Genomic DNA, 19590 nt, shown 5'->3' with positions numbered 1-19590 from the left:
TTACTTAATGGCTATTAATGATAATATTTATTGGGCACTTATTATATAGCAGACACTGTTTTTTCAATATATTAAGCACATTACCATCAAGTCAATTCCAACTCATAGTAACCATGAAGGGCAGAGTTAACTGCCTCATAGCATTTCCAAGGTTGTAAGTCTTTATGAAATCAGATTGCCACTGAGTGACTCATGGATTCGAACCTCCAGCTTTTCAGTTAGCAGCCGAGCACGTAACCATTGCCACCAGGGTGCCTCACAATTATCCTTATTTCAGAAATGACAATTCAGAGGCACAGGTTAACTAAATTGTCCAAGGCCATAGACTCAGTTATCAGGGTTTGAACAGAGACTCAAATCTAGGTAGTCCAGCTCCAAAATTCTTGATCACTAACTTTATCCATTTCTCTAGATTTTTTGTTATTCTATGATATTTAGATTTTATTAAATATGCAGTAATGAATTAAAAACTTAGACTAGGAAATGATTTGGTAAGTTTTTTGTCTTACAAAACTTTTTACTGCTCATAAATGATGACTTGAATCAGGCAGAGATAAGATAAATGGAGAAAAGTGAGGCATGGCCAGAAAATAAGAACATATGGCCAAAGAACTAGAAGAAAGACAAGGATTATTTGATGTCATGGAAACTAAAAGAAGAAAAAAGATCCTTTATATCTCTATAGTAACTAGAATAATGATGAGCATTTTCAGGTGCCACCACTCATCTGTCCGTTTGTCATACTGTGGAGGCTTGCATGTTGCTATGAGGCTGGAGGCAATGCCACCAGTATTTCAAATACCAGAAGGGTCACCCATGATGGACAGGTTTCAGTGGAGCTTCCAGACTAAGACAGACTGGGAAGAAGGGACCATCCATTTTTCAAAGAATTGGCCAGTGAAAATCTTATGAATAGTAGTGAAACATTGTCTATTAGTGTAAAATTTCATAAATACCCCTGAAACAATGTCTGAAATAGTGCTAGAAGATGAGCCCGTCACGTTGGAAGGCACTCAAAAATATGACTGGAATAGAGCTGTCTTCTCAAAGTAGAGTAGACCTTAATGATATGAATAAAGCAGTTTTTGAGACCTCCATTTGCTGATGGGGCACCACTCAAAATGGGAAGAAACAGCTGCAAACATCCATTAATAATTGGAATGTGGAAGGTATGAAGTATGAATCTAGAGCACTGGAAGTTGTAAAAATGAAACAGAGCACATAAACATTGATATTCTAGGCAGTAGTGAAATGAAATGGACTAGTTTTAGCAATTTTGAATCAGAAAATCCAATGGTCTGCTATGCTGGGAATAACAACTTGAAGAGGAATGATGTCACATTCATCATCCAAAAGAAAATCTCAACATTTGTGGTAAGATAATATCCATACCCCTGAAAGGAAGACCAATTAATACTGTTATTATTCAAATTTACACACCAAGCACTAAAGACAAAGATGAAGAAATTGAAGATTTTTACCAGCTTCTGCAATCTGAAATTGACCAAGCATGCAATCAAGATGTATTGATGATTATTGGTGATTAGAAGGCAAAAGTTGGAAACAAGAATCACCAGTAGTTGGAAAATATGGCCTGGATGATAGAAATAACACTGGAAATTGCATGATTTAATTTTGTAAGACCAATTACTCACACCTTGCAAATACCTTTTTCAACAACATAAATGGTGGCTGTATGTGTTGACCTCAGCAGATGGAATACACTGGAATCAGATTGACTACATCTGTGGAAAGAGGTGATGCAGAAACTCAATATCATTAGTCAAAACAAGGCCAGAAGCTGATTGTGGAAGTGATTATTATTTGCTCATATGTAAGTTCAAGTTGAAATTCTAAAAAATTAAAACAAGTCCACAAGAGCCAACGTATGACCTTGATTATATCTCATCTGAATATAGAGACCATTTGAAGAATAGATTTGGTGCATTAAACACCAACTGAAGACCAAACAAGTTGTGGAATGACATCAAGAACATCATACATGAAGAAAGCAGGAGATTATTTAAAAGACAGGAAAGGAAGAAAAGACCAAAATGGATGTCAGAAGAGTCTCTGAAACTTGCTCTTGAATGGAGAGCACCTAAAGTAAATGGAAGAAATGCTGAAATAAAAGAATTGAATAGAAGATTACAAAGGGCAGCTTGAAAAGACAATGTAAAGTATTGTAGTAAAATGTGCAAAGACCTAGAGTTAGATAACCAAAACAGAAGAACACATTTGGCATTTCTCAAGCTGAAAGAATAGAAAAAAAAAAAAAGAAAATTCAAGCCTCGAGTTGCAAGATTGGAGGATTCTATGGGAAAAATATTGAATGATAGAGACAGCATCAAAAGAAGATGGAAGGAATACACAGAGTTACTGTACCAAAAAGAATTGCTCCATGTCCAACTATTGCAGGAGCTAGCATGAGATCAAGAACCAATAATATTGAAGGATGAATTCCAAACTGCACTGAAGGAAATGGCAAAAAATGAGGCTCCAAAAATTGACATAATACCCATTGAGATGTTTCAACAAACATATGCAGATTTAGAGGTGCTTACTCATTCATGTCAAGAAATTTGGAAGAGAGCTACCTGACAAACTGACCGGAAGAGATCTTTATTTGGACCCATTCCAAAGAAAGGTGATCCAACAGACATGGAAATTGTCAAACAATATCATTAATATCACACACAAGTAAGGAAGATAATTCAAAAACAGTTGGAGCAGTATATGTATAGGGAACTTCCAGAAATGCAAGCTGGATTCAGAAGAGGATGTGGAATGAGGGTCATCATTGCTGATGTCAGATGGATCTAAACTGAAATCAAAGAATGCCAAAAGATTCTGTGTTGTATTGACTACACAAAAGCATTTGACTGTGTGGATCACAACATATTATGGATAACATTGCAAAAAATAAGAGTTCCAGAACACTTAATTGTTCTCACAAGGAACCCATACATTGACCAAGAGGCTGTCATTTGAACAGAATAAGGGAGTACTGTGTGGTTTAATATCAGGAAGGACGTGTGTCAGGCTTTCATCCTTTTACCATATTTGTTCAATCTGTATGCTGAGAAATAATCTGAGATGCTTGACTATATGAAGAAGAAGGGTGCATCAGGATTGAAGGAAGAACCATTAACAATCTGTGATGTGCAGATGACATAACTTTGCTTGCTGAATGTGAAGATGACTTGAAGCACTTACTGATGGAAATCAAAGACTTCAGTCTTCAGTATGGATTATACCTCAACATTAAAAAAAAAAAAAATGAAAACCATCACAACTGGACCAATAAGCAACATTATGATAAATGGAGAAATGATTGGCATTTTCAAAGATTTCATTTTACTTGGCTCCACAGTCAACACACATGGAAGCAGCACTCAGAAAATCAGATGTCTTATTGCATTGGGAAAATCTGTTGCAAAAGACATCTTTGAAGTCTTACGAAGCAAAGATGTCAGTTTGAAAATTAAGGAATGCCTGACCCAAGCCATGGTATTTTCAATTGCCTCATATGCGTGTGAAAGCTGGACAACAAATAAAGAAGACCTAAGAAGAATTGATACCTTTAAATTGTTGTTGTGAAAAATAAGAAAATACCATTGATTTTCAGAAGAATGAATAAATCTGCTCTGGAAGAAGTACAGCCAGAATGCTCCTTGGAAGCAAGAATGGCTAGACTTCATCTCGCCTACTTTGGTCATGTTGTCAGAATGGAGCATTTCCTAGAGAAGGGTATCATGCATACTAAGGTAGAGGGTCAGCAAAGAAAGGGAGACCCTCAATGAGATGGATTGACACAGTGGCATCAATGATGGACTCAAGCATAGCTACAATTGTGAAGATGCCACAGAACCAGGCAGTGTTTAGCCCTGATGTGCATATGGTTGTTAGGATTTGAAGAAGACTCAATGACAACATAACATTTAGGCTCATGTTGTTGTTGTTGTTAAGTGCCGTCGAGTCGTTTCCGACTCATAGCGACACCATGCACAGCAGAACGAAACACTGCCCGATCCCGCACCAGCCCCACAATCCCTGCTATACTCGAGCCCATCATCGCAGCCACTGTATCAATCCATCTCGTTGAAGGCCTCCCCCTCTTTCGTCGACCCTCCACCCTACCAAGCATGACATCCTTCTCCAGGGAATGGTCCCTTCTGACAACATGACCAAATATGTGAGACAAAGTCTGGCCATTCTTGCTTCCAAGGAGCATTCTGGCTGCACTTCCTCCAGGACAGATCTGTTAGTTCTTTTAGCAGTCCATGGTACTTTCAGCATTTTTCGCCAGCACCACAACTCAAAAGCATCAACTCTCCTTCGGTCTTCCCTATTCATTGTCCAGCTCTCACATGCATACAAGGTGATTGGAAATATCATGGCTTGTGTCAGGCGCACCTTAGTCCTCAAGGAGATATCCTTGCTCCTCAGCACTTGAAACAGTTCCTTCGCAGTTGACTTTCCCAATGCTACATGTCGTCTAATGTCCTGACTGCTGCTTCCGTTGGCATCGATTGTAGAACCAAGCAATGTGAATTCCTTGACAACCTCAATCTTCTCTCCATTGATTGTGATGCTGCTCATTGGTCCAGTTGTGAGGATTTTTGTTTTCTTTATGTTGAGATGTAATCCATACTGCAGACTGTATTCTTCAACCTTCATCAGTAGGTGCCTTAAGTCATCCTCACTTTCAGCAAGCAAAGTTGTATCGTCTGCATATCTCAGGTTGTTAATGATTCTTCCTCCAATCCTGATACCACATTTTTCTTCATATAGTCCAGCTTCTCGGATTATTTGCTCAGCATATAGATTGAATAAGTGTGGAGAAAGAATACAACCCTGACGCACTCCCTTCTTGATTTTAAACCATGTAGTGTCCCCTTGTTCTGTTCGAACGACAGCCTCCTGGTCAAGGTACAGATTCCTCATGAGTACAATCAAGTGCTCAGGGATTCCCATTCTTCTCAATGTTATCCATCATTTGTCATGATCCACACAATCAAATGCCTTTGCATAGTCAATAAAACACAAGTAAACATCTTTCTGGTATTCTTTGCCTTGAGCCAAGATCCATCTGACAACAGCTATGATATCCCTTGTTCCACGTCCTCTTCTGAATCCGGCTTGAACCTCTGGAAGTTCTCTGTCAATATACTGCTGCAAACGTTTCTGAATTATCTTCAGTAATATCTTACTTGCATGTGATATTAGTGATATTGTTCTATAATTTCTACATTCTGTGGGATTTAGGCTCATAATAAATGTTAATTGAACCTCACCATAGGGACTATCAAAGGGAATAAATGAGAGATGAATAAAGAGATTGTTGACCCTCACCAGGTACCAAGCTGAGATGAGATAACAAGAGGTATGTTTGACTTCTTACCCTAGAATCTTAGAAAACAGATACTAGTTGGACAGAGCTGTGGATTAGCAAAGTAAGCAGAAATTTAAGGGGACAAAAATGTGGATTATTATTGGAATCTTAATTGAAACAGGACTACAAGGGCTCCAGTCTCATGGTTAGGTCACACAGCTAGTAATGAACTGATATTCTGGAGGAATAGGAGAGATGAGGGGGCAGGGGATTATGATGATGACCATGGTTTATGCCTGAGAGTGACAAATCCAGAACAAGTAATGGATATATAGGTAAAAGTTGGGGACTTGGGAGTGTGAAATTAGTACTAACTTTTCTTCATGTAGGGAAGACTTAAAAGCTGAGCATAAACTGCTCAAAATATCACCAACTTTCAATTACATTGAGAAAGAACCATGAAGAGGAAATATTTACTGGGGCCCGAACGATTTCCTTACTTGCATTGTCCTTTGACTCCCTCTGTCACTTCCTCTCAACAGTTGCTTCCAGTGTTTAAAAGCAGACCTGGGAAGTATCTAAGACACTCGTCCCTAAACTAAAGAAAATCTCTGGGTTAAATGCTAAGTGAGAAAAAGGTAATACTCTTTATTTCTATTTCCTGCACATGCTATCAACCACTTTCAAACCTTATGTAATAATACAGTTGCCAAGAGGCAGCTAATTAAGTCTGTCTGCCACTAGCCTTCTATGCTTAATATTCAGCCTGAGTGTGGGTGGATGAGCGTCCAGCAAAATATAATGTTTAAAATTTTAATTTCCAACCCTAACCTAGACCATTTCTCTCCTTTCAGGGAACATTATATCTAAATTATTAGAAGACAAATGGGTATTATTATATTCTTAACTCAGTGCAGGGAAGGAGCTTCTGCCTCTCCCATTGTCCCTGTAACAACTCTTTTTGTCAAGAACTTCGATATTATCTCCAATCTAACTCTGTTAGTTTAGTTCCATACTGTTCGAATTCTGCTCCCACTCTCCACTTTGTTGAAACTGGAGAACAGTTTATGCATAATCTCTTGATAATAACCCTCCATATGTTTAAAACAGCCTTTTCTATTCAAAGCAATCGATTCCTACCCCCCCTCCTCTTTTTCACATCCTCCTGAATTCCCTAAACGTTTACACATCTTTGCTTCCCTATGGATCCTCCTTAGGCATTTCCCAATTTTCTGGAGGAATTGGGAAATATAAAATAGAATTGAACAGTATAAATATAGCATGTCACTGTTACTTTGTTTTATAAGTTCTGTAATTACTATTGAGGAAGTCTATTTTAAGGGAGATTTCTAGGTATGTAACTCAAAAATCAAACCCACTGCCACTGAGAATATTGAAACTCATAGAGACTTCCACTGGATTTCCAAGGCTATAAATTTTTACCAAATCAGACTGACTCATCTTTCTTCTGTGGAGCAGTTGGTGGGTTTAAACTGCCAACCTTTTGATTAACAGTCAAATGTCTTAACCACTACACCACCAGAGCTCCTTAGGTGTGTAACTAACCAAAAAAACCAAACTCACTGCCGTAGAGTCATATCTGATTCATAGCGACCTCTCCTTGGGTTTCCAAGGAGATATCTCTACAGATGTAGATTGCCCAGTCTTCCTCCCGAGGAGTGGCTGGTGGGTTTGAATCACCAGCCTTCTGGTTAGCAGTCAATTGCCTTAGGCACTACACCACCAGAGCTCCTCGGAGTATAACTAGTACACTCACATTGTGCTTTGCCCCACTAACCTATTGAGAAACCATTTGATTTTTGCTAAGTTCAGATTCAAGTAGAGGTTTCTTTGAAAGAAATCTTGAAGCTCACAACATTCCTATTGATTTTTTACTTTAGTTCAATTTAAGCAGATTGGTGAATCTGAGTAATATCAAAAGATAATAAAATGTGTTGATGGAAGTCTTTTATCTTCTGCCATTTTAATTTAAGAATCAGAAGATGCATAATTTATATGTTTTAAATGATTTGTCCAACTATGGCAGTATAATTTGCATCCTTTAAGTTAGAGGAACTGAACACATTTCATGACATCTTTAGACAGATGCTGATCCTTTAGACTATATTTAAACAGGAACAGAAAATAGACAGTGAGCAATGGAACAATATCATGACATGTTTGGGAAGAATTCTTTAGCAGTCAAAGACATTTTCTAGTTTGACCTATCAGAGACATAAGATGTTGTCATGTGTTAGAAAAACTGCAAAAGGCAGAAAAACTGTCGTTTTGTAGCTTGATTTCAAATTAAAATTGAAATAAAATAGATGGGCAGTAAATAATTCTATAATTCTATAGGTAAAGTTTGACTGTAGGAGGATAGTTTGGTCTGAATGTGAAACTGCTGCTCATGTAATGACTGAGACTGGATTCCAGAGAATATGGTGTTAGATCTGCTGAATGAATCTGGCATTCAGATCTCATTCCAATATAAAGATAGAATGAATCTTTTTGAGAAAAGAGGCCATGATGTTTCATCATAAAATCCTTGCCAGTTAGTATAATGTCTGGCACAGAGTTGGCTCTTAATAGCTTCAGACCTTTTTTCAGTTCTAGGTTTGTTCAAAATTCTTTAGTCCATTTAAAGTAATGACATGAGCTACGCAAAGCCCACCACTTGCACTTTGGCAATTCTGTGTTAATGAATGGATCGTTTTTCCTTAGAGAGGAGAGCATTTGATTCTATAAATAACATGATCAAAGTGGTGATTTCTGGCAAGATATCTAAATTGTTCTAATAGGGATGGAAGACATACACTTCCTTTGTGCTCATAGTCATTTCCTTATTTGTTAATTAAGCCATTATTATATCAATTATCACCCTCTGTGATATACATTTTTCATTCTTTCCTTCACCCTAGCCTTAAATACGATAAATTTTACTTATTCTTACCTTAAAAATAAAAAATGAAAAAAACATACCTTCAAGTGAGGCTTTTAAAGAAAAAAATGTCTTAAGCATAATAATAAGCTTTGAGAATAAAATCAAAAGAGGGAGAATTTGTACATCTCAGAAAAAGGACACTCCACGGAGTGAGGTGAAAACTGTCAGGAACAGGTGGACTCAAGGGTACAAGTGTAAATTTGGACTGAAATAGATGATGAGAGTAGAGAGTAGATGTTGTTGACTTTGGGAAGATAGAAGTTAGTCAAAACAATGTGTGAACAGGGAAACTATTATTTATTATCAGTTAATAATAAAGTTGATTAGGTTAAATAGGCACACCATTTATAAATTCATTCTTTCATTCAACAACTTTTCCTGAGTGCTATATATGTGTCAAAAAGTCTGGTGGCACAGTGCTTGAGGCATTTTACTACTATCCAGAAGGTTGGAGTTCAAATCCACCGGTTGCTTTGTGGAAGAAAGATGGGGCAATCTACTTCTGTAAAGATTCACCACCTGGGAAATCCAATGGGAGTTGCTATGATTTGGAATTTACTTGATGGCGAGGGTTTCAGGTTTTTTTTTTTAAATCTGTGTGCTAAGCACTCTGGTAGGCAATAGAACTATACCTATGAAGAACACAGTCAAGCTTTCTGCCCTTGTAGAGTTTAAGGCCTGATGACGGGGACTGTTCTGGTTGTTTTGTTTGCCTCCTTTGTCTACCACCTGCTTGTTCCTCCTCCACAACCCGTCTTGTGCACTGTACATTGTATTTTGTCCTTGAAAAATGGCTTTTTCCATGGGAAATACTAGAGGAGATCAGAAGAGATGAGGACAAAGAAGTCAGGCTATGAATGAAGTCCCTGTTCCCTTCCTTATCTGTGTGCTTATAATGGCTGCGTCTCTTCATGACTATAGTAACTACAACAGCTTCTTGTGGGTCTCCCTGCCCATTCCTTGTCTCCAACTTTCACTGTTCTAGTAACATTGTTTCTTCCCCTTACTCTTTTATGCTTAAGTGTGGGAAAGACCTCTTGTTTTCACTAGTGTCCAAGTACCTCAGCTTCTCATCTTGGTCCTCTTCACCCTGTTCACAAATCTTTAAGTTGTCCCTTCATCAAAATCTTTTGAACCATGTGATTTGGATCCTTTTCCCAGACATATACTAATTAATAGGGAGGATTTTAAATAAATAAATAGAGAAATACATGGGAAAAACAAAACAAAACACAAACAAACAAAAAAACCTCACTGCCATCAAGTTGATTGAAACTCATAGTGACCGCTCCTTGGGTTTCCGGGGCGGTATCACTACGGAAGTAGATTGCCCAACCTTCCTTCTGAGGAGTGGCTGGGGTTTGAACTGCCAACCTTCTGGTTAGCAGGCAAATGCCTTAGGCACTATGCCACCAGATCTCCTTGAGAAAATACATAAGTAAAATAAAATTGTATTAAAGGTTGCAAAGAAAAAAATTAAAAATGTTTAGATAGATAATAACGGATTTGAATGAAATAAGTTGAGCACAAATAGCTCTTTGTTGTTGCTGTCAGGTGCCATAGAGTTGCTCCTCACAGATAGTGATCCCATATGACAGAATAAGACTGTCCCATAGGCTTCTTCAAGCTGCAAACTTTACAGAAGCAGATCTCCAGGTCTGTCTTCTGTGGAGCTAGTGGGTTGGTTCAAAAGATCAGGCTTTCAGTTAGCAGCCAAGTGTTTAACTGTTGCACCACCAGGGCTCCTCAAGGAGATATTTAAGTTGAAGCCAGAGATTAAAGGGAGCCAGCATGGAAAGAACAAAAGAAGAGTGATCCAGGCAGAGTGATAGCAAGCGCAAAGGCCATGAGGTAGAAAAGTCTTGACAAGCCCCATGCCAAAATTTGGTTATAATGTTCTATGAGGAATATTTGGTTAAAATAGTCTATGAGGACAGACTTAATGGGGAAGAGTCAGCCTGGATAGCAAGATCTTGACCAATGTCTAGTGACAGATACTAAAAGTTATCAAAACAAAGGCTCACCAGCATACCTTGTAATTGTTAAAGTGAGAAGCAGTTCTAGTGGCTTGGGAACTAAGCAGATCCTCAGTTATTAATTTGAGATTGTAGTGATCATGTCAGTAGGTAATAATGATTTACTCTACATAATAAAATGTTGCAAGGGAATGAATGCACACAATTTCTTTGATTTTTGTTTATTTTAACCAGGATGGGAAATAGATTTCTTCATGACACAGTTTTTTTCTTCTTCTTAATTGTGATACTTCACAGAAACGATATCAGATGAACAATAGAGACCTGCTTGAGTGAGACTATCTTCCTTACTCTTTCCTCCCCCTATTTTTTAAAATTTTTTCATGAGATAGCAAAGAAGGAGTGAAAAAGATGAAGAGTCATAAAGTTTTAATAAAAGAAGATAAATGATTTGACTGTTGGATCCTATCTGGAATCAAAGGAACTATAAAGTTTAGTTTACTAAGAATATTGCAAGAGCTTCAAAAGCAAACAAAAGTGACTTATTAAATAAGCCTGCCTGGGGAAATATATATGTATGTATAATTATTATTTTTCTTATAAATCTAATACCCTAATTTGTTTTACAATATGACCTTCCTTTGTTTGTGGCTTTAGTAGAAACTCTGGTATTTAAGAGTTATTTTACTGCAGGATATACTAAAACATTTGGCATCAAGCCAATATATATTGTTTTTGCTTTCATCAGAATTGAACTTCTTTTCTGGAGCAATTTTTAGACATATGTGACACCACATGGGCACACAGTAAAATAAGTACTTTTAAGGTATTATTTAATTTTATGCATTTAACTATTATCTTAAGGAGCCCTGGTGGCACAGTGGTTAAGTGCTCGACTGCAAACCAAAAGGTGGGTGGTTTGAACCCATCAGCTGCTCTTTGGGAGAAAGATGTAGCGGTCTACTCCCATAAGGAAGGAGCTCTGGTAGTATAGTGCACTTGACTGCTAACCAGAAGGTTGGTGGTTCAAACCCACCAGTCGCTCCTCAGAAGGAAGATGGGGCCATCTACTTCTGTAGAGATACTGCCTAGGAAACCCAAGGAGGGCCTTGGAAACCCAAGAAGGGGTTGCTATGAGTCACGTCTGACTCAAAGGTACTTAACAACAACAACAATAACAACAACTCCCACAAGGATTATAGTCTTGAAACCTTATGTAGCAGTTCTACTCTGTTCTATAGGGTCATTATGAGTCAGAGTTGAATTGCTGGCAATGGGCTTGATTTTGGTTTCACTCTTTCTTTGGTTTTGGAAAACTTCCTCTACTATTTGCCCAAATATTTCCTAGATGAATTTTAAGTTCTTGAAATACTTTGACTTTCGGGAATTTTTTGCTTGAAAGATGGGCCACACAATTTATTATGCTTTCAGTCTGGTATGATGCTGCTTCAACTTAGAATTGCACATATCTGTTATTTAATCAGTCTTGAAACTAGAACACTTAGTACTTATGTTAATTTGTTAAGCCTCCACTCACCAGCTAAGATTTTCATATTTATTAATATTTTCCTCATCCATAGGATAGATATACTTTCATAAGCACATTTATATAGCAATGTAGCATGCATCTTATCTCCAAATAATTTATGGTTATGCTGTGGGAGTTATCTCAGAACTGAAGTAGAATGATTGAAACTCTCATAGAGATGAATTTATGCAAATTCTAATTATAGAGTATAGAAAGGACTCTGAGGTCTTACCCTAACAACAACAACAACACTCCATTTAAAATGAATCATAATACTCTAATAAAATATAATCAAAATCCCATTCCTCCCCCTATTCCCAGTATCCATATTGCAAACATCATTGACAAATGACTACATATCATGGCTTTTAAATTCTCAGAAATAGAATCATTAAGTACAGGAAGCATTACAGTTGGATATAAGTCATCTTTCTCATTCGGAGAATGATTATGTATGGTACATATTGATAGCTGGTAGTATCATTTTGTCATTATTTTAGAAGATACTAAATTAATAAATTGGTTCACTGTAACTATTATTCTTATAATTTTTATACACTTGTCTTATAGTATCTTATCAGAGTCTACTTTCTATCCATGAAGAGCAGATAGTATCTCATCCTTTTGTCCTCCTTTCATTTATGTCATTGCAGAATAGAGTTTAGGGATGAGGCTTAAATCTTCAGACAAGTAAGCAAAAAGATGTAAAGCTCTTCTTTTATCTAGAGATGTTTCCTTTATCTTAAAATAGCAAAGTTATACATTATTGTCCACTGAAATGACTAACAGGTAACTATAATTGGTTACTTCTTCTATTCCTGTTTACTCCTCTTTTTTAAAAATAAATATTCACCAAGGACATTCTGGGAAGATGAAAACTAGCAAAACAAGTGGTCCCAAAATAAGTTAGGTCACATTTTAATAAACAATCATGTCTAATTATTGAAGAATATGTACTTACTTGCCAAGTGCAAAGCACTCCATCTTAACAGTTGTTCCCTTAGCAGCTGTAACTGTGAAAGGGAAATGGACCTCAATTTTTGGCTCATATTCTCCCATCACACCTGGGAAAATAAATTAAAAAAAAATAATTGTCTTTAAGTATAAAATGAATGTAACAATTTATTTCTTATCCTGGAGATGTTACATTGAAAATCACTGTGGTTTGGTTGTTTCATATCTGTTTGATGATTATTAAATTTTTTGATACATTGAAATAAGCACACAATAAAGCTCAATCATTATGATGAAATCCTAGGCTTCCCTTAAGGATTAAATTGCATGTATGATCAAAACAATTTAAAGTAATATTTACTGAAATTTATTGAAATTGTTAATCAATGAGCTACTGATTATTCTCCAATGGAAAAAAATTAACTAAGAATATTTACCACAGTAAATTATTGTGTTGAATTCTTAAATATCCATTTATTAAGTCAGTATATATTCATTGAATAGCTATAATATGCAACACATTGTAATAGACATTGTAGGGGTTACAAAAATAAACATGGACTGTGATCTCAAGCACTCAATAAGTATATTCTTTTTTTTTTCCAGTTCAAAATTACTTTACTTGTTTCAAGCAAGTGAATCTCAGCAAACCACTTATTAAAGATCAGAGTTCCATTTCTAATTATTTCGTTAATGTCTATGTAATATTTTTCTTCCCTAATCAGGAAAATCCATTCATTCTTTTTTTAATGGATTTTATTGAAATATAATTTATGTATATTGAAATACACAAAATTAAAGTGACATGGGTCAATACATTTTTTTTCAGTGTTCCCTCCCTCCCCTCCCACCCCTGCCAACCAGCAAAGAAGGTTTCCCTCCATATATAAACCTTTCCTTGACCCTCCACAACAACGAACTGTCTTTCTGTGATTGACTTATTTCACTCAGTGTAATGTTCTCCAAGTTCATCCATATTATGCGGTGTTTTGCAGGGGTTGGGCAATCTACTTCCATAGTGATACCGCCTTGTAAACCCAAGGAGGGTTCGCTATGAGTCAGATTTGACTTGACGGCACATAACAACAACAACAACACATTATTCTTTAGAGCTGCATAGCATTCCAGTATGTGTATATATCATAGTTTGGTCATCCTCTCTTCTGCTGATGGGCATGTGGGTTGTTTCCATTTTTTTGCTATTGTAAATAGTGCTGTGATCAACATGAGCATGCATGTGTCTGTTCCTATCCTGGCTCTCACTTCTCTAGGATATATACCTAGTGATGGGATTGCTGGGTCAAATGTTATCTCCAATTTCAACTTTCTAAGGAGTCATCATATGGCTTTCCATAGTAGTTGTGTCACTTCACATTTCCACCAGCAGTGTATGAGAGTCCCGATCTCTCCACATCACCACCAGTATTTGTTATTTTCTGTCTCATTGAACCTTGCCATCAAGGGGTGGGGTGAGATGGTATATCTCATTGTTGTTTTGATTTACCTCTCTCTGATGACCAGTGATTGTGAGCATCTTTTCATGTATTAGCTATCCACCTGAATATCCTCCTTGGTGAAGTGTCTATTCATGTCTTATGCCCATTTTTCAATTGCATTGTTCATTCCTTTGGTGTTGAGGCTTTGGAGTTTTTCATCGATCTTAGAGATAAGTCCTTTACCAGATATGTAATTATCAGCAAATATGAATTTGTTGCTGTAATTTTTGTCATGTGCTTTTTCATTGTGTCAATTTCTTTGTTCCATATATTTTTTTATGCCGAGCTCGTTTTGTTTATGAATCATGTTATCACTTCCTTCATTGCTATTGTTTTAGTATTTGCTGAATATTTACACTGGTTCTCTTTTTTATTTTGATGTGAAGGTTTATCATTTTTCTTTGAGGTTACCCTGTGATTTATAGTTTTCTTCCCAAGTATAGAACAGTCCATTCTATCTTGTAATTGTCTTGACTTCCTTACCATCTTGAAGTTCTGTATGACAGATTTTTTCCCTCTTTTTGGTTTGTAGTTGTCCTCATTTGTTGATTGGTATTTCTGGTTCCCTGTTTACAATCTTGTAGGCTTATTTACTTTGCATGCTTCCATGGCTGGGTTGGTTTCTGGGTTATATCATCATGTGTATTAATGATCAGTTGTTGTTGGGGTTGTTGCTTCTCTGTCCAAAGGGGTCCCTTTAGCATCTCTTGTAAGGTTGGTCTGGATTTAACAAATTCCCTTAATTTCTGCTTATCTGTAAATGTCCCAATTTCACCATCATATCTGAGTGACAATTTTGCTGGATGCATAATTCTTGGTTGGAAATTTTTCTCTTTCAGTGTTTTATATATACTATCCAACTGTCTTCTCACTTGCATGGTTTCTGTCGAGAAATCCGAGCTTAGACTTATTGGTTGCCCCTTGTAGGTAACTTTTCATTTTTCCTGTGCTGCTCTCATGATTCTTTGTCTTTGGTCTTGGTGAGTTTGATGGTGATATATCTTGGTGTTCTTTTTTTAGGGTCTATCTTGTTTGGGGTTTGTTGGACGTCCTGAATGGATATATTCTCCTCTTTCATCATATCAGGGAACTTCTCCTCCAACAAATCTTAGGAAATTTTCTCAGTGGTTTTATTTTTCTTCTCTGGGATTCCAGTGACACATAGGTTATTCCTTTTGATGGTATCCCATTCGAACCTTATGTTTTCTTCATTTTGTCTTGATCTTTTTTCTGATTGATCCCTTTCCGAAGAAGTATCCAGGTATTTGTCTTCAATCTCATTAATTCTGCCTTTCATTGCATCAATTCTATTCCTTTGCCCTTTCAATGTGTTATCTATTTCTGACAATTCACTATTACTCTTCTGGATTTCTATCTGTAGATTTAGAATCATTTCTAATTTTTCATTTATTTTGTCATTTTGTACTTGAATTTTCTTCCAAAATTCTTCTAGGGTTTTGTCTGTGTTTTCTTTGTTCTGTCTCTTAATCCTTTGAAGATATCTAAATATAATTCTTTTACATTCCTCATCAGGGAGTTACAATGCTGTGTCTTCCTCAGGGATGTGTTTTGGGTCTGTATCCTGGTCCCTTGTTTCTCCTGCTTTATCTTGCTTCTTTGTGTGGACTGTGATGCTCTGTTGTCTCTGAGGCATTGTGATGTTTTTGTGTTCATATTTACTTGGTGATTATATGTTTGAGTGACTTGCCCACAATTTTTGTTTTCTTTGTTTTGTTTGTATGTTATCTATACATGCAGGGTGCTGTGCTGTGCTCCTCTATTCACTAGTTGAGATCACTTATACACTCACCACCTGTCTCCTTTCCTGTTTTCAGCCTCTCATATGTCCTTGCTGACCCTGGCAAACAGAGCCTGTTCTTAGGTCCCTGGAATCTGAATCAGAATATTATCACTTTAAAATCCAAAATAGTTGCCACTTGTAAACATTCAAGATGGCTGAGCCCTTGGTTACTTTAAATATCCAAAATGGCTGCCATGTGTAAACTATCAAAATGGTTGCACCTTCCAGACAGCAGAAAGTCCACAGCTCAGGTTGTCTCCCTCCTTGCTGTTTCCCTTCCTAGTCACAGGCCACCAGAGCAGTTGCCCTGGTGCCCTTGGTGACTGGGACTAATCTTTAGGTCAATTTGCAGGTCGCAACACCACTTGGAAATATTCAGGCTGTTGGTCCCATCAGAGTAGCTGAGAGTCCACAGCTCAGACCATCTCTGTACTAACTGTTTTCATTCAGATTTTTCCTCCAGATGGTGCCTAATTCACTTCTGTATAGTTATTTTCAAAGCTCAGGTTTCCAGGATTATCTTCCGTATCTCTGTCAATTGGTTTTTCTTTTCTTTGTTGAAGAGGGTCTGTGTCGCTTGTCTGCCTATTCCTCCATCTTACCGAAAGTGTGCAATAAGTATATTCTTAAAGAGTGTAACAGCATACTCTCAAGTAAGAAAAGAGCTAAGTATCTAAACAACTATAAGAAAGGAATTGATGAGTGTCATGAAAGTATCCCTAAAATACCATGTGTACTTGAAGGGAAGGGACAATCATTATAGTGATCAGAAAGGTTTAATAAAGGAGACATTATTTTAATTGTCATTGTAAGAATAGTTAGAATTAAGGAAGGTGTGCAAAAGAAGGAAGAAGAAGCAAATGGAACTGTAGGAACAAAACTAAAGAAAGGAAATTAATGGAAATAGGCCTATCAATTTTTCTGGCACCCTGATATCTGAATGGAAATGATAATAAGTAAATTAGGAAATTTAGATGGAAGACAAAGAATAGAGGGGTTTGATGAAAAGGATGAAATATTTGGACTTAATTTGTAAGTAATTTGGTGACATTGAGGGTTTTGGACAGGGAATTGGCATTATGCTGAGATGGATATACTGATATTGGAGAAGAGAAGGGTAACTGAAATAGATTATTTCAATAATTCAAGATAGAAGTAATAAAGGCCTGAATGTGAATTATGGAAAAAAAAAAAAAAAAAAGAGAAAAAGGTAGTCATGGGAAAAAGCAAGCAAACGATTGAATTGACAGAACTTGGCACACGTGGAGTGCTAGGGATAACGGTGTAAACAGTGTGAATAATGACACTAAGCTTTCTGGCTTAGGGCATTGGGTCATGTCAATAAAAGAAAAAAGGGATCAGCTTTAGTGGGGAAGCTGATTACTTTCATTTTAAACATACTGAGTTTGAAATACAAGAGAATTAGGAGAGAGTGTCTAGCCAAGTATTGCAAATGAAAGAATAAAGCTTGGCATAAGTTCTGGATAGGTAACACACACTTAGTGTCATTTAAAGGATTTTTGAAGCCATTGAGGTTTGATAGAGGAGTCCCTCTTTTATCTGTCAAAAACAATGCACTAGCTGAAGGCTGGCCAATTCTGTTGCTAGTGCCATCAGGCAGCACTAGAGCTGATTTTCTTCAAACAAATAGTTTTTATTTGAGGTGCTATGTGTAAAGCACCTCAGAAAGAGCAGCTATGATTTAAGGCATAGATACTTCCCTAATAAGGTGTAAAAGTATATGGGCATGCATAACGTATAGATCTATGTGCATATATGGTTCCTTGTGTATTCCTTTGTGTACATGTGCATGAGAAGAGGTAAGGAAGTAATTCAGACAGTAAGATAGATGCTATAAGTTATGAAAGTAAGATGCTCTAGAAATGCAAAGAAAAAAAAAGTTACATTTGGAAAGGAAAATTTTATGTACGATGTGACATTTGAGATGAACCTTGAAGGAAGAATGGGGATAACTTTGGATTGAAAGTGTTTTAAGTTTGCCGAGAACAGGAAAGTTATCTCCTTTTGTGCTAATTCCCCCCACACACCCCACCCACACCCCCGCCTAAGGAATCATCACAGAAAAAAAATACTACTCATGTTTTCCTCAAAGAAACTGAGCTTCTAGGCTGGGTTTTGCTAATGACTGGGCAGTACCATATTTGACAGGTCATCGACTTCTGTGATTTATTTCTGATCTGTCAACTGAGGACAGAAAATAATTACAATTAATGTAGTATGCTGCTTTAATAGGCTAATTTCTGCTGTTTCCTAGTCTAATATTTGCTGCACATCAAGGTCCTGATGAATAGCAATTGAATTGAGTGGTCACTATGCCTATAGCACTCAAAAAAGATGTTTAACAATTTCTTCTCTATCTCAGTAATATTTTTCTCTTACTTTCCTTTTATAGTCTTACTCCTCCACTTGACAAGTTGTAGTTGTCAAGGATTTCATTTTCCTTCAATCCATAATCAATGCCCACTGAAACAGCTGTCGAGAAAACAAACAATGGGCAAATTTGCTGAAAAAAAAATCTCCTTAAAACTTTGAAAACAAGCTTATTACTGTGAAGAGTAAGGTGCCACTTACCCAAACCATGGTATTTTCAATCACCTTATATGCATGTGAAAGCTAAAAAAATGACTAAGGAAGACCTAAGAAGAACTAATGCCTTTGAATTATGGTGTTGACAAAGAAAATGATATATACCATGGACTGGCAGAAGAGTGAATCAATATGTCTTGGAAGAAGTACAGCCAGCATGTATCTTAGAGGAGAGGATTAGTATCTTTGTGTTATTTCTGTTATAAAGTGTTCTAATTGTACAACATTTCAAGTCCTTTAAAACCCCTATAAATAATACCAAACTACCATTGGTATTGGCTAATAGCAGCTTGCCTATGTCTCCTTTCTTTTTCTTCTAAATAACATTTGTGAATTGAACAAAAGCATTCTTTTGTAAGAATTCCTAAAAATGACTCAAAGGATGAGCCCTTCTGGTACTATGTGGGAAGTAATTTTTTTCCCAGGCAGGGGCTTCTGGTGATCCTTAAATGATACCCACTATGTCCAAAGACAAGGAGCTCTGGTAGCGTATGGCTGACACTTGACTGCTAACCAGAAGGCTTGTGGTTCAAACCCACCATCCACTCCTTGGAAGGAAGATGGGGCAATCTACTTCCATAGTGATACTGACTTGGAAACCCAAGGAGGGGTCACTATGAGTCGGGTCCAACTTGATGGCACATAACAACAACAACAACAACATATCCAAAGACATTGTTAAGCCTCCCTCTAGGAACAAAGTGTTGTGAATATTTAAATAGATATCAAAAGTAAAATTTAAAGTTTCAAATCAGAGGGTTTAAATTATGTTACTTAATTTAAGCTTAAAGGAATTATAACTGTTATTATTATTATTGTTTAAAAATTTTGCTCTGAAAATGACTATATAAGAATAGGTGGAGCGGGGCAAGATGGCGGACTAGGCAGAAGGATTGCACAGACCCTCTTCAACAAAGAAAAGGGAAACCAATTAACACAGACACAGAAG

The 19590-nt window shown here is 36.9% G+C and overlaps 1 protein-coding gene across 1 annotated transcript in view; it reads right to left on the bottom strand.

Annotated features, from left to right (window-relative positions):
- The window catches only part of CNTN5 (contactin 5), a 799637-nt gene that overhangs the window by 412453 nt on the left and 367594 nt on the right, over nt 1-19590 (bottom strand). Inside the window, exon 7 of the mRNA XM_007938106.1 lies at nt 12745-12847. Within this exon, the coding sequence (XP_007936297.1) occupies nt 12745-12847 (103 nt within the window). The remainder of the gene's footprint in view (nt 1-12744; nt 12848-19590) is intronic.

The sequence above is a fragment of the Orycteropus afer genome, unplaced genomic scaffold, assembly GCF_000298275.1.
Source record: "Orycteropus afer afer isolate SDZICR_OR568_19922 unplaced genomic scaffold, OryAfe1.0 scaffold00047, whole genome shotgun sequence".
NCBI lineage: Eukaryota > Metazoa > Chordata > Mammalia > Tubulidentata > Orycteropodidae > Orycteropus > Orycteropus afer.
Note: the sequence above shows the minus strand (reverse complement) of the source record. Positions and strands in the feature narration are given on the sequence as shown.